Source organism: Periophthalmus magnuspinnatus, chromosome 3, assembly GCF_009829125.3.
Source record: "Periophthalmus magnuspinnatus isolate fPerMag1 chromosome 3, fPerMag1.2.pri, whole genome shotgun sequence".
Classification (NCBI taxonomy): Eukaryota; Metazoa; Chordata; class Actinopteri; order Gobiiformes; family Gobiidae; genus Periophthalmus; species Periophthalmus magnuspinnatus.
The window spans coordinates 29,784,113-29,798,382 of record NC_047128.1 but is presented as its reverse complement, the minus strand read 5'-3'; the positions used below and the strand labels follow the sequence as shown (position 1 = coordinate 29,798,382).

The 14,270-nt window shown below is 37.0% G+C and overlaps 1 protein-coding gene across 1 annotated transcript; it reads right to left on the bottom strand.

Annotated features, from left to right (window-relative positions):
* Positions 1 to 135: 135 nt before the first annotated feature.
* Positions 136 to 13,799, bottom strand: LOC117393881 (polycystic kidney disease protein 1-like 2). The gene is made up of 41 exons (XM_055229906.1): positions 13,478 to 13,799; positions 12,434 to 12,592; positions 12,175 to 12,363; positions 11,730 to 11,840; positions 11,510 to 11,657; positions 11,183 to 11,412; positions 10,695 to 11,105; positions 10,485 to 10,600; positions 10,272 to 10,404; positions 10,002 to 10,200; positions 9,805 to 9,916; positions 9,594 to 9,735; positions 9,291 to 9,503; positions 8,983 to 9,125; positions 8,740 to 8,913; positions 8,531 to 8,668; positions 8,224 to 8,373; positions 8,027 to 8,151; positions 7,829 to 7,949; positions 7,609 to 7,737; positions 7,303 to 7,528; positions 7,013 to 7,203; positions 6,708 to 6,938; positions 6,507 to 6,608; positions 6,235 to 6,413; positions 6,005 to 6,151; positions 5,726 to 5,925; positions 5,361 to 5,581; positions 5,071 to 5,287; positions 4,423 to 4,889; positions 4,258 to 4,354; positions 3,946 to 4,086; positions 3,679 to 3,864; positions 3,125 to 3,455; positions 2,026 to 2,159; positions 1,836 to 1,963; positions 1,602 to 1,762; positions 1,188 to 1,398; positions 643 to 744; positions 441 to 572; positions 136 to 368 (listed from the first exon to the last, which is right to left on the bottom strand). The coding sequence occupies exons 1-41, from the start codon at positions 13,797 to 13,799 to the stop codon at positions 210 to 212; spliced, it is 7,428 nt and encodes a 2,475-aa protein (XP_055085881.1). The 3' UTR covers positions 136 to 209.
* Between the last annotated feature and the right edge of the window lie 471 nt (positions 13,800 to 14,270).

The following is a 14,270-nucleotide window of genomic DNA, read 5'->3' as shown; positions in this document are numbered from 1 at the left end:
GTGATCTACATATTTTGCACAAAAAACGAAAATAACAGTGTATTTCATATTGTATACGATCTTTTCACTGCATCTCAATATTTAACATTTATGCAAAATTTACATATGCAGTAAAACAATGACATTTAAGTATGAGGTAAAATGATGCGCACAGCTAATGAAAAAGCATGAACAGTATAATATGCCAGTTTATACTATACTTTGACATTTCATCCTTCATTATTGACCCTAGAAGAAATGGTTGGTATTCCATTACTTGAAGGTGGTTTGTGATTGGGGCCATCACAACTTTGTTTCTTGCATTTTATCCCAAACAAACTGCACAACTTAATCAGCATCAGGTCCACTATTTCCTCCTCTTCTGATGGCTGTAGAAATATAAATATATTAAAATAATGAATTCACGTTGTTATGACGGATTATGATTTGGGGATTTTTACCTTGTGATGTATTTGTTCTTGACTGAATGCCACAAGTATGACAGAAATAAAGAGATTCAGCACAACAAATGTCATGAATACGATGCATGACCCAATGAGGAAAGCTCCAAGTACTGGGTTGTAATTCAAAACCTATGAAAAAACATACATTGTTTTAGAAACTATTCTATTATGTGCAATTCAATGCATTACAACCAATTACCTCTTCATAGTTGAAAATGCCGAGCTGTAAGCTGACCATGGTCTGACCAGCGTCCAAAAGAGTTCTGTAGGAGTGCAGTTTCCAGCCGTACATCAGGTTGGACTGAAATTATGTAAAACAAACAAAGAACTGTTCTTAGCATAGGGGTAAACTGGTAATAACCAATATAGTGACAATGTTACAACAAATGGTTGGGCAACTTGGGCAACTTTTGAAACTGTACTCCTAACTGGTACACCTAACCCTTATCCATTTCTATACTGTTTGCATCCCAATTTCAGTTGATTTGTTTGTTCTTTATATCTCCATGTTACATACACGCACGCACACACCCACACGCACATACATACATATACACATATACATACATACATATACACATACACATACATACATATACATACATACATATATACACATACATACACACATACATACACACATACACACATACACACACATACATACATATATACACATACAAACATACATACAAACATGTCTATTTGCCATTTGGTAAAATTGTAGTGTGGGAAAGTTCTCACAGCAATAGAGTAGGCAAGGAACATGATGGTTATGACCACCAGGAAGCCTGAAATATCAGTCCAGGCGCGCTGCAGTGTGGCGGTGATCATGTGCAGCTTGGGGTTCAGCCTCAGCAGGTGCCAGAGTTTGACTGTAGCCAGCAGCACCAGGAATGCAATCAGATACCCCAGCACTGCATCAGCCTTGGCTGTTTCACGGAAACTGGCAAATCTACAAGGTATTACAACAATTGGTTTGTATTTATCTATTTGTGGAATAATACTGTAGTGTACTATAAAACAATACAGATTCAGCACAGTTAAGTTCCTGAGGTGTAGTTAATGACAAAAATCCTAAATCATAAATGTAATCCCATGGCACCAACAGTAGTTCTAATATCATGTCTGGTTGAAGAATTCCCTTGTTTAACTTACTGGTCTTTGTGGTTCTGATAATACTCCATGTCTCTTTTCCCCAGTAAAGTCCTCTTGATGAACACAGAAAGGGCACTCCAGCTCAGGACAATAATGGCCAGTTCAAGCAAGTTCCACTTACTTTTAAAATAAGACCATTTTTGCTGCTTTATTAACTTCCCCTGTAAGAAACAAAGATAAATGTGCCGCCAATGTAGTAAGTAAAAATAGTACACCCATTGATACCAATCATACCTGAACAAACATATAGTAAAGTATAAAAATAAAGTAAATAGCTTCAGAGGCCATTACAAAGATATGCAAACCACCAGTAGACTGATACAGACGGACGTTTTGAAGTTCACAGCGAAACTGAAAAGCTCCTGTAATAAACACAAGATTTAGAATTTTGTATTTGACAAAGTGGTGATTTTTAGTGACCCACCAATGGCTGTGGTCTCCAGCATCAGTGTAACAATGCAGAACAGATTCACATTTGCATTATACACAGTGAATTCAACAAAGATGGCTTGAGTGTATGCATCAAACCAGGTGTTGTCAAACAGATATTGCAGGGTTCTTCAAAAGAAAAGAAAAGAAAAATATATGTTAAACAAAGACACACACACACACACACACACATTTTATATATATATATATATATATATATATATATATATATATATATATATATATATATATATATATATATATATATATATATATATATATATATATATATATATATATATATATATATATATATATATATATATATATATATGTGTGTATATATGTATATATATATTCATATTCAAATTCACTAAATATGTTATTTATTTATTTGAAGGACAGTGTGCAGATACATTAAAAAGATGGCTGCACCAGATTTAGTGAAATACTAATTTTCATCTTTCAAATTGCTAGCCCCCACCAATATTTACTCTGTTAACATGTTTCGCAGCTCATCCAAGCCGCTTCAGATCACTGGTGAACATGGCTTTTTATATATATATATATATATATATATATATATATATATATATATATATATATATATATATATATATATATATATATATATATATATATATATATATATATATATATATATATATATATATATATATATATATATATGTGTATATATATATATATATACACTGAAACTAACACACCTGTCGTTTATAGTTTCTGTAGGCCTGGTCTGGTCTAATTAGCTACCCTAAGTGTAAACTGTGTCTGCGTCATACTTAGCATAATCATTCAGACTTCTAATGAGTGTGCTCACACCTATATGCATACTGGCTTGCCCTATTGTTTTCTTTGTCTTGATTAGACATCTGTTTATTAGCCTTAGACATCATCTATCTCCTATTTAGAATTCCATCCTCAGTCTCCACAATTTATTCAATGTAGACAATATACTATGCTGAACAGTCATTATTATTGGCTCAGTTATGATTGCCATGTATGTTTTATAGCCTAAAGCTAGCCTTTTAACGTATTTCTTTGTCTGAACAACCAAATATTATGCCATGTACCTGCTGGAGTTTTGGTAATTTGGGCAAAGATCCACCGCAAACCCTCCACCTCTGTAGAATACCACATTTCCCCAGATGGGATAGGCCCGAAGCTTCCCCTGAGATTGATATTTCCATGGGCTTTCCAGATGTTGTGTATCATTATCAGGCACATTGTAGGTCCAGCCTGGGCCATAGGAGCCCATGTCCTCCAACTCCCATGAATAGGGAGCATGACAATCTGATACATACTTCTTCATGCTTGACGCAACATGACAAGATTTCTGCTGAACTCTGACTTGGCGAAGACGGGCGTTGCCGACCAGCTTTGAGTTACCATCTGTTATAAAACCTGTACAAAAAAGATGAGACATAACATTAACATGTCAGAAACTTGTCTTTATATGCAATGAAGAAGCAATGCAGTTTACTTCTGCAATTAAGATATTCAAAAACTAACCAAACCTGATATGCCTCTGCATGTACTTTCCATTTTGTTGACAGATTAATGTGCCTCAACATGAAACACAGTGACATATAACTCACAGGTATGAGTCATTTCATAACATGCGTACCTGGATAGTCTCCAAAAAGGTTGCTCAATAGCGTTGTGTTTGCCCAACCAAACACGTCCTGAATACTCATAGTGTCTGAGATGCCTTTGCTGAAGCTTTGACGAATGTGTTGAGTCAGGAAGTAAGCATTAGGGTCTCTCTGTCCATAAGCCACTAAGAGGAGCATCCACATAAATCCAGTGTACGCTGAAAATAAAAGCAATAGCGATTGACATTGTAGCGATATAGTGGCTCATTTTCTGGTGCATATCAATGTATTTTTCATACCTACAATCTCCCTTATAAGGATGAATACTTTTTGCTCTTTTATCATATTGTTCCTCATCTTCTCAATATCAGTTGGAGGGGGTGGTTGGTAAAAACTACAGGTGCTGTCTCTTCTTGCAGCACGCACAGTATCTGGGTCATCTAAAAGCAATTTCAATTTTAAAATACAAATGTTCAAATTGAATGTTACACAAAATAGATATCCAGCATCTAATCATTTTTATTCTTAATGTAATAATACAAACTTGATGCTACTATATGTCAGTGTGTTGAATTTGAACTAATATTGGGTACTACCATTGGGTGTCACACCTGAATTTATAACAAGTCCATCCAGCTGAGGTTCTCCATATTCTTCTTGATCAACCTTTTTTAGAACAAGAGCAAAGAAAGCTGCAAACCCCAGAACCTATAAAACGATTTGAGGTTAATTTGAAGTGCAATTTACATTTTTCAATCTTTTTCAAAGAGACTTACTTTCAATGGTTGGGTAATAAATAGACTCTCAAAAAAGGAGACGACCATTGAGATGAGCCAGCTTATTGAGCGATCTTTCCCATATGTCAACCCATACATCATTGTGAAGTATCCAGACACACTACTGGTCGCGATCACTAATATCCACCCTACAAAGACAAACCACCAGGGAAGCCCGCCTTTCTTCTTCGGATCTCCACTGATGCTTTCTTCAGGATTGGAGCTGACGTCTAGCTGCTCTCCCTCCAGACACGACATTGGGAGATGGTACTCCAGTAGAGACTTCATGCCATGGACCTGCTGCAGTGCACGGTTGTAGTTGTTGGAGCTGGGAAAACGAGATGGTCCCAACAAACCCAGTTCTTTTTCTACATGGCACAGTTGCCTGTACAGATATCGGTTGTAGCTTGTAGTGTTCTTTTGGGCACTATTAGATGTTTTATCTGAGTCTTCCCACATACTGGATCCTATCAGAGGAATATTTATTTATATGTTTTAAAAAAAAAATCTATCAATCACTGCCAGAAAATACATCCAAGACTGCCACTTTGACACTGAAAATATTTACATGTGTTGTGTTCTTTTTGTAAATATTGTTGTTGTCAGTTTTATATACTCACTGATACTCTTTGCATTACAACAATTTACCTTGCAAGCTGACTGAGCCCAAAGACAGGATCATAGTGCGCTCCTTTTTCACCGTGTCATTGTAGAAATCTTCAGAGGGTCTATTATGCTGTTTGATTATGTCTTCCACCAAAGACAGCAGAGTATTGATATCACACTGTTGCCCAGATTTGAGGTCTAAATGGGGAAGCGGGCTTTTCATGGCCTTTGACAGGGACTGTGCAATTCGTTTTATGTCCTACAAAAGAACAAAAGATTAAAAAAAGTATAAACATTAGCTTTGCTCTCAAAATCATTTTGCATCTTCATACCTTGATCACAGTCTCTGGTGTGATGTCCTTTAGCTCTTTCTGAGGAGAGCTCTGAGAAGGGGACACTTTACCAATTTTCCCCTGTTTGGACATTTCTGTCTTGCTTTTTTCTCGAGGACGAGTGTTTCTGAAAATACTCACAATGAGCAGATTTATGGGAAACATGATGATTGAACTTTGAATCCCAATCATCACTTGCTGCCATGTGAACTCAATGTGTCCTGCCAAAAACATTATTAAACATAAATAAATTACCAATGTATTAATTAACTAAAATGCACATATTTTATTATAATTACAAATTACTGTTGTATAATTAATTGTAATTCATGGAGTTTAAGTAGTTATATATGTATAAAATTTACCCAGGTCCATTGTCTGTTCAGAGGGATCTGTTGGAATGCCCCAGAACATGATACTTGTGAGCATGGTGCACAATAGCAGAGAGAAGCAGCAGGAGACACGCTGTACCCGGGTGAACGTGCTGCAGGGAGGACGACTGATGACCGAAAACCAAATGTGTCCATCGCGGAAATCCTTGGCAGTTTTCATGAAAAATAGGTTACTAGAGAGAAAAACAAATGTTAAAATACAAAACATAATGCAGTGGTTTCTTTTCAGACTGTAATGAAAATGACATTTACCTAAATCTCTTCAGGTCCATTTCCGTTGCCACCGGGAAAACCTTATCAAGCGTGCACTCTCCCACATCTATGGCCAACCAGGAGTTACACAGAAAGTGCCACTTCTGACCAGTCTCCACGTCTTGTACCATAACTTTATTGACATACCTGAAAAAAACATGTCACCGCCACTGAAGTCTAGAAATTGTATTTACTTCATTCATCAACAGAATCAAAATAAATAAAAGTACCATGCAGGGTGGGCTCCTGAGTTGTCATGCCAGAGTCGTATACTCTGCAGGTCCCCCAGTGAAAAATGAGTAGTTAGCAAAAACATGTCCACTCCACCTCTCTCAAATACAGGTTTCTCTGTATCTGTCAGGTGGTGGGGCTCGCTCTCGCCCTCTGTGCCCTGTAATGTTATTGTCACCTACATATGGACAGTTGATTGAGTTGATTGAAGCATAAACATAAAAAATAGCACAACAGATTTCACTTATCATCACTAACACACGGAACTTACTTGAGAGGAAGTAGATGCACCGTGCCGATGTCCAGTGCTGACATTGATCATATAGCGATATTCTGCCAAAGGATCATTATCTTCTAGTAAGGTTATCTTGACCTTAAAACAAAAAACATAGTTACCGGTAAATTCAACTAAAAACAAATAAAGAAAATAAACTACATTTTAATTTAATTTCCATTTCATCCAGAAGCTTACTTTAGCTGAATCCTGGATGTCCTTCCTCCGTGCCCATACCACAACCATAAGATAAGCAGCAAAAATGGCTCCAACAAAACAAACCACTACAGGGTTGGTAGTAAAAGTGGCAAAAAGTTCTGCAGTACGTGACACATCAACCAAGTTTGGCATGACAAAAAAGGAGCTTCCAAAAAATGTCAAGTGATTGCAGAAGCACTGAGTTACTACATGTGTGGTGAGTGGCCCAACCTGCAAAGGGAAATAAATTACTTCAATTATATTAAAAATGCTTTTTATTGAACACAAAGCTTTTTAGTACTTACCCTGCAGCCATCTTCACTCCAAAATGACTCAGTTTCATTCCAGTACTTACACTGTGCAGCAATAGTGACAACATTAACAGTGGCATTGACTGATTTGATTCCAGGTTCGACAATGGGCTTTATAACAAGATAATACACGCCAACTTCTCCAGCTCGATCCTTTGGCCCCACAACCCAGGTATACTTTTCCTCTGTAGGATAAATACAATTTGTTATAAAATGTAAATAAATACAGAATATGAATTCACCAAAAGTGTCTTTATATCATAGATTTAACTCAATAGAGATACCTTCTTTTGTGTCTTTTATAGGGAGTTGTGCTTTGGTGACATATTTCTCAAAAGTTGGATAAGATTTGTATCCCAGAAATGCTACAAAAGAAATGTCTTCAGATGGCTCCATTCTCAGCACTAGTGTTACATCAGGTGAGGGAACGTCTATTATCAAAGTGCTGAAATTGGCCAAGTCTAGCTCAGTGCTGTTCTCCTGTCCCACATCAAGTCTGGGAAGGAAAATCTAGGAACAACAAACACAAGTAAACAAGTGTTAGATTTTAAAATACCAAAAGTATTATTATCTGATGTATCACACATTACCTCTATCTCCTCTGGTAAGTCGTGGACAGCAATGACACCGCCATCCATTCTGGTTAGAGAGACTGAGCCTACTGTCCCAGTAATGTTTTCGTCTTTCCAAGCATATGGATTCTTTGTGAAACTCATCATCTGTTAATCATAAATCCGTTGTTGTAAAGATTTTTTAACAAACGTTAAACTACTGTATTTAATTCTGTATTGATATTTATTTGGTACATACCCTTACATCCACTGGTTCTTCTGGTGAGACAATGGCCGCTGGGAGGGCAGGAAAATTAAATCTAGAGGATGTATTCTTCTGTACATTGATATTCTGATTCTCCATAGTCTGTGGGGTTATCCTTCATACAAACACAGCATATTCAAGATAAATAATTGGCATTTCCATAACTCATGTTATCAGAGGAAAACTCTGTACCTGTTGACGTACACACTGATCTGTCCAGAATCAATAATGGTAGGCTCTCCATCCAGTCTTTTATTCATGAGTAAAGCATTTTGTACATTGTTGATTCCAGTTAGGAGAAACTCTGACACTTTTTTCTAAAAAAACAAACGGATCATTTTAATTGAAATATTCCTCAGCATGAGTATCTGGGTATGTTTGAACTTTACATTAGCTGAAACATTTAAAATATTGCTGGCTGCTTCTACAATAGGTGTAGCTGCTTGCACCACTTCTTTGCCTTCTTCTGCAGTGTATTGATTGACACTGATAATGTTCAGAGAGGCACTGAGGTCCAGCAACAATGAACTCGCTTCTTCCTGCAAAAACAACAACATGGTGTATTTTTTTTATAGCCTTATGTAGATTAACAAGTCTATATTTCAAAAAGTCCATAGATGAATATGAACTGTATAACCAATGCTGCCTTCCTCTGTGTTTTTGCCTTTCATTTTTCAGCTTTAGGGAGTTTAATACCTGAGCAGTAGGTGTGAGTTCATCTGAGAGTTGGGTGAGACCAGCCACAGCTCTTGCCGTCACCTGGACCCCCTGTGTGGTATTACTGGGAGACCCATGTAGGACTTTGGTCATTTTGGTCAACATTTGTTCCCTTAACTGTAAGAACACCACACATGGTTGAAAGGTGCAATTGCCAGTTTAAACTATTTATGATACATATTTACTACCTTCTTTTTTGAATCCTTGTGCTTCTCTTTGGATTCTATGTTGAGCATATCTGAGACTGATGTGAATATCTGCCCCAGAGCTTCACCAGAGAGTAGGCCCTGCTGCTCTAACTGATTCACTGTGTCATCTACTGCAGAGTGAAGGGCTTCCACTGAGCTCTCTGTGTCTACAACCTTAGGAAAGATTGACAATAAAACATGCACTCAACTGAAAAACAGAGGATCTAATTGCAGAATACAGACCTGTGTGGATATGTTGGTGACTGCTTTCTGGTTTGCATTTTTGACAGTCACCATTAGAGACAAACTGTAGTTGTTGTTCATATCTCCAAGTGGCAGGAAGACTGACTTTATTTCATGTGCATCACTGCATTTAAGGTGTTTCCCTAGAAAAATAACATGTCAAAGACAAAGGCCATTATTTGTTATATATCTATGTAACAGCTATGTATTGTCCCATCTATTGCAACCCACATTTGTCAACATGCATCCTGTAAGCAGACTGATCTCTGACAAAAGAAATCAAATATTTAGTAGTGCAACTTTCTTACCCATGTCTGTTTTGATGCAGTAGACACAGCCTGAGGAGCATGACAAACTTGTTTGGCACATAATGTTAAAAGCATCCAGCACTGTCCCAGCAGATGGAGAGATGCGACATGAAACAGTGTCTACCGCAGGGCTGGATGTTACAGGTGGAGTTGGGGGTGGTTGAGACTCTGGTATTGGGAGAGTATACTTGGCAAATCCAGCCTCAGTTTTTCCTGCATAACATACATTTTTATTTTATACAATACATTTAGACACAGAATAAACAGCATAGCTATATATTTATCTGTATCTTAAGATTATACCATAAGCAACCACAACAATGGGTTGCATAGTATCTCTGGACATTTCCAAGTGTTGACTGTTAACAATATATTCAGTGTTTCCATCCTGCTTTTCAGTGGGAGGCCTTCTGCTCACTTTAGAGTAACATTTTTCAAGGTTGCTCTAGAAATAAAATAAATAAGATGTTAGCTTATGTTGTACTTTATATACTTAAAAGAAAAAAAAACTTACAGCCAATGGTGTTTGGTCCTCCAAATACCATACTACATCTGGGCAGCTCTTTTCACAGTGCAATTTCATAGTAACAGGAGTAATTACATTTAATGAAGTGCAATTATCACATCTACAAAACAGAAAAAGATAAAGATACTTTTAAAGATACGTTTATTTTGAATGATTTTTAATTGTTGAAAGGTGGCATTTTTTACCTTATTGTTACGTTTGTGAATTCCCTTGGAGAAACAGTGATACACTTGGAAGCTGCTGCAACTTTAACTGGACTTCTAAACCAACTTGTCTTTCTTGCAATCAAAGTGTATCGAGCAAATTCAAAAGGGTTTGGAAGACACTCTTTTTCAATTGTGTAAGATTTATGGCCTGTTTCGTTCACACATTGGCAGGCGCCTTCTGTAGCCAAAAACAAATGTCAGTATTGAACATGAAAACAATAAAAACAATGATTTAAAAACAATCCATACTGCATTTCCAACTAAATTTAATTCCTTCGCTGGGTAGCGATGAAGATTCTCCTTTTAGATGAACACTTTGACTGTAGTCAACCAGAGTAGAAGGAGAAGTGCTAATTTTAAAATCACCAAAATCATCTTCCACCTGCAAAAGATAATATTTCAATCTCTCATGTTAAAACTGAAAATAATAACAGCGTGTTAGTAATTATCTCCATAACTCACTGGATCTTCCTGTTGGCCTGTGTAATTACGACATGCTAGTAGTATCTTGTCAAGATCCACATCAGCATCCACAGCTGAGAAGGCATTCATGGCCTGCACTTTAACTCGTAAAGATCCTTCAACCCAAAGAAACAGAATATAAATGTTTAAATATTAATTTAATAAATGTTTTAATCTTTGCTAATGCTGTTTTATAACAGCACAACATACCTTCAAGCGGAGAGGAGAAGACATATGCTTGTGTGCTACCATTGAGCATGTTTCTAGTTTCAGAAATAGTGTCTTGAGCTCCTGTCAGAGTGAATAGGAGCTGCGCTGGGGCACCATGCTCCAGAGAAACATTAATAATGAGATCAGAGGAGTCCGGGCACTGGCCGTCCTCTGCCTCCACAAAAGCCTGCAGACCCTCAATCGCCTGAAGCAGACACAGCTGCAGATTTGTGGATATTGCCGTAGTTGTAATCTTATTAGAAGCTGATATAGTCAGGTTGTGGCAGCCCTGTCCAAGTTGTTCAACAGAAGCAATGTCTAGAGTTATATTGTACGGTGTGACGCCACTGTCCACAGAAGAGTTAGTGATCAGGTGAGTATTGTGCTCAACTGTATAGGTAACATTTGTACCTTATTAAAAACACAAAGCAGACAATTACTTTAATTGTCACCAACAGTATCTATTACACAATATGTAAATGACATACCTGCTTCAAGGAAAACTTGAATTTGTACTGGCCTGCCATACGCCGCATTGCATTTGCTTTCATTAATTGAAATGTTTTGGCCAAAGCATTTGACCACACCAAACTCTCCCAGTGGCTCCTGAATAATTATTGCTCTCTGTGCTGTAACATGCCAGTCACTTGTGGTGCATTCAACACTGACTATAAAAAATCCAGGTCTAGCAAATTTGTGAATGACAGTACTCTCCATCCTGAAAAGTGTAAAATGCATAGAAGACAAGATAAGATAAAAGTATTATTGTTATAACATTATGTTCATTGTATGTTCATTGACTATGTGATACTCACTCTTCTGGGCTGTATGGATCAATTGTATGACCATCTCCAGCGTTGACTGTACATGTGAGATTTCCTTCAAATGGATGCAAAAGCCACTTGACAGTAATGGTAACATTATCAAACACAGCTGCCAGCTTACTTATTAATAGGGAGAGACCTGAACAGAAGAAAGACATCTTAAGTAATTTATGTTTTGTAATCTTTCATTTGTCTTTACTGCAAATGTGACCATGTTTGCAGTGGTATTCCACAGAGAGATAACTTCCAAACGCAGGACACGGCTCTCCAAATGTGCTCACATCCACAGGAGCCTGGCAGGCCTGCAGTCCATGACAGTTGGCTAAAAGAAAAGGTGCACACTTGTTATGTTTGTGTGAATATGTTTAGATATACTAAACCAATAATTCTATAATTTTTTATAAAACTCTTTACAGCAAATCGCAAATGCCACAATGAACAGTTAAGGCACACAAAACTTAATGTTTTTAGTGCATGAAAGCGGATTAGTGATACACGTATTATGGGTGCATTGTTCCCTTATACATTGCCAGAGGCAATGTATAAGGGTGTTTCAGTGACTTATATGTTGTGCTTACATAATAGCTATTCAGAATATATAGAATGTAATCCAAATGTCACACGTAAAATATTACTTATTTTTTAACTCATCCTACCAGTTACGGAATCCACAACATCGATCCAGCTGCATTCTTCCTGGGAGGCTGTAAGCGAGGCTGCATGGTGGGATCTGCAGTAATGTATGGTTTTTCTGCCAAAAAAACTGTCATCTATTTCTATTACTTGACCAGAGCCACATTGCAATGTAGCATTTTGGCCTTCACAAGCAATAGATCTTCCTGAATCTGTAAAGAAAAATATTTTTATTTCACATATAAAGACATATTATTGTCTTATGAATTTAAGGTGACATACCAAACTGGCAGATAAAATTATATTCTTGGGTACAATTGTCTGTAGCTTCCCATTGAAAACCTGAATGTCTCTGTATATATCCGCAAGCTGACGCTGGCTCTGGTGTGTTCACCCAATTATTGTAGCTGACATCTGAGCCATCCAGCCAAGAAAGGGAGCCTGTAATAGAGAACAGTTTTAATTTATTAGTAAAAAGGAGATTTATAATCATTTATAAACTTGTAATGGATGTAATGTATCATGTTCATGTTCATTACAAGTAAAACCATATGTAAACCACAAAAAACTATCAAGGCAATAACAGATAAGATAAATGAATGAGAAGTAGTAGTCAAATAATGACAAATATCTATGGGCTTTTTTACAGTCCATGTGACTGGAGGATCTTGTGTAACTGAGCCTGCTGTTTCAGGAAGATATCAGATAGAGGCAGGAGTGAAGACGTGTGTAAACAAATGATTGAATGTTCTTTACCACAGACATACAAACTGCAGAGTTGTTTAGAAGCTGTGGTTAGGTAGATAGTATTATAGCAGTGGATGCACTACAATTAGTATTAACAACTGTGAAGTATACATTTGAAGTAAACTTACTTAACCTTCAAATAATTAATTTAATTCTTGATAAGTAACAATATGTCTAACTTCTGGCAATGATATATATGTATTTAATATCAGACACAAAATGTTTGATTTTTTAAGATAATATCACTATGAACTAAAAAAAACTAAAGCAATCAATCACAACTGAACCTGCTGTCGCTGTCAATAAAAAACACTTTTAGGTCTATTGCAAAGATTTAGTCATAGGACTTGTTTTAGTGAGGAGGTCATTTTTCATTCTGATTGCATAATTGGCTTGAGACACACTTAAAACACAAAATTTAAACATATTTTAAATAAATCAACATTTCATTTTACATCAGTAAACATTTTAACATAAAACAATATATAATAATCTAGAAAATGTTTATAGAATTTTCAAGAAAGATTCTATCAAAACTATGACCATAATTATGCAGAAAAAAATATAAAATACTCTCACCATCACCAGTAGTGTCTAGAGTAAAGTTTGGAGCGGCTGGTGCCAGTCCAAGCCACCAGTCCTTCGCAGGGTGCAGATGCTTCTGTAGAAACTGCTGCGTTTCATCATTGAGAATAAAAGCGAGGTGTCCACCACCACGCTCACACCAGGACTGGGCTCTGAGGAAGGGACGCTGTAGACCAACAAATTCAAAGCACGATCCGTCAAAGCTCTCCTGGTGATCTGGACAGGAAAGGTCATCAGTTAGTTCCTCAGCATAACAGGCACAGCTGAGAAAGACGACCACTACAAGAGCAACCCTAGGGATGTGGTGTCCGCACATGTCTGTAAGCACACTGACCACACTGACGAGGATCCTGGTTTTAAGAGTGCCATCAGCAATGGCACCATGCTGGTAATTACTATATTTGGACAGCAGTCTTGATTGATGCTTGCCTTTGTGCTGGAGACATCGTTCTTAAGGACAAACAAAGCTCAGATGTGCAATGAAAAGAGGAACAAACCCCATTGTAAACAGCAATAGCCTCCACTACAGTAAATCCTGACAACCTGCACAAAGAGATAAGCCCCTCTTTCAAGCTTGATTTCATACAAATGTCACCTTCTCACACATAACACTATTTAGCAGCAGTATCAATCTTTGTTTATGGTCAAAATATGTAATAAAATAAAATAATAGCAAGTATGCAATCAAGTGGTTTGATTTGGGTTGGTAGTGGTCTATGCACTTTTTAAATGACTGAATAAATGAATGAATGAATACGTGAATGAATGATTGAATGAATGAATAAAA

Bases quoted from the DNA above. Each gene is read 5' to 3' on its own strand.
- LOC117393881 (XM_055229906.1), bottom strand. From the start codon at position 13,799: ATGTGCGGACACCACATCCCTAGGGTTGCTCTTGTAGTGGTCGTCTTT. The intron at 9,126-9,290 runs GTAAGAAAGTTG...TTATTTTTCTAG, and splicing joins CTGCATCAAAACAGACATGG to GGAAACACCTTAAATGCAGT. The intron at 8,914-8,982 runs GTCTGTATTCTG...ATCTTTCCTAAG, and splicing joins TCACCAACATATCCACACAG to GTTGTAGACACAGAGAGCTC.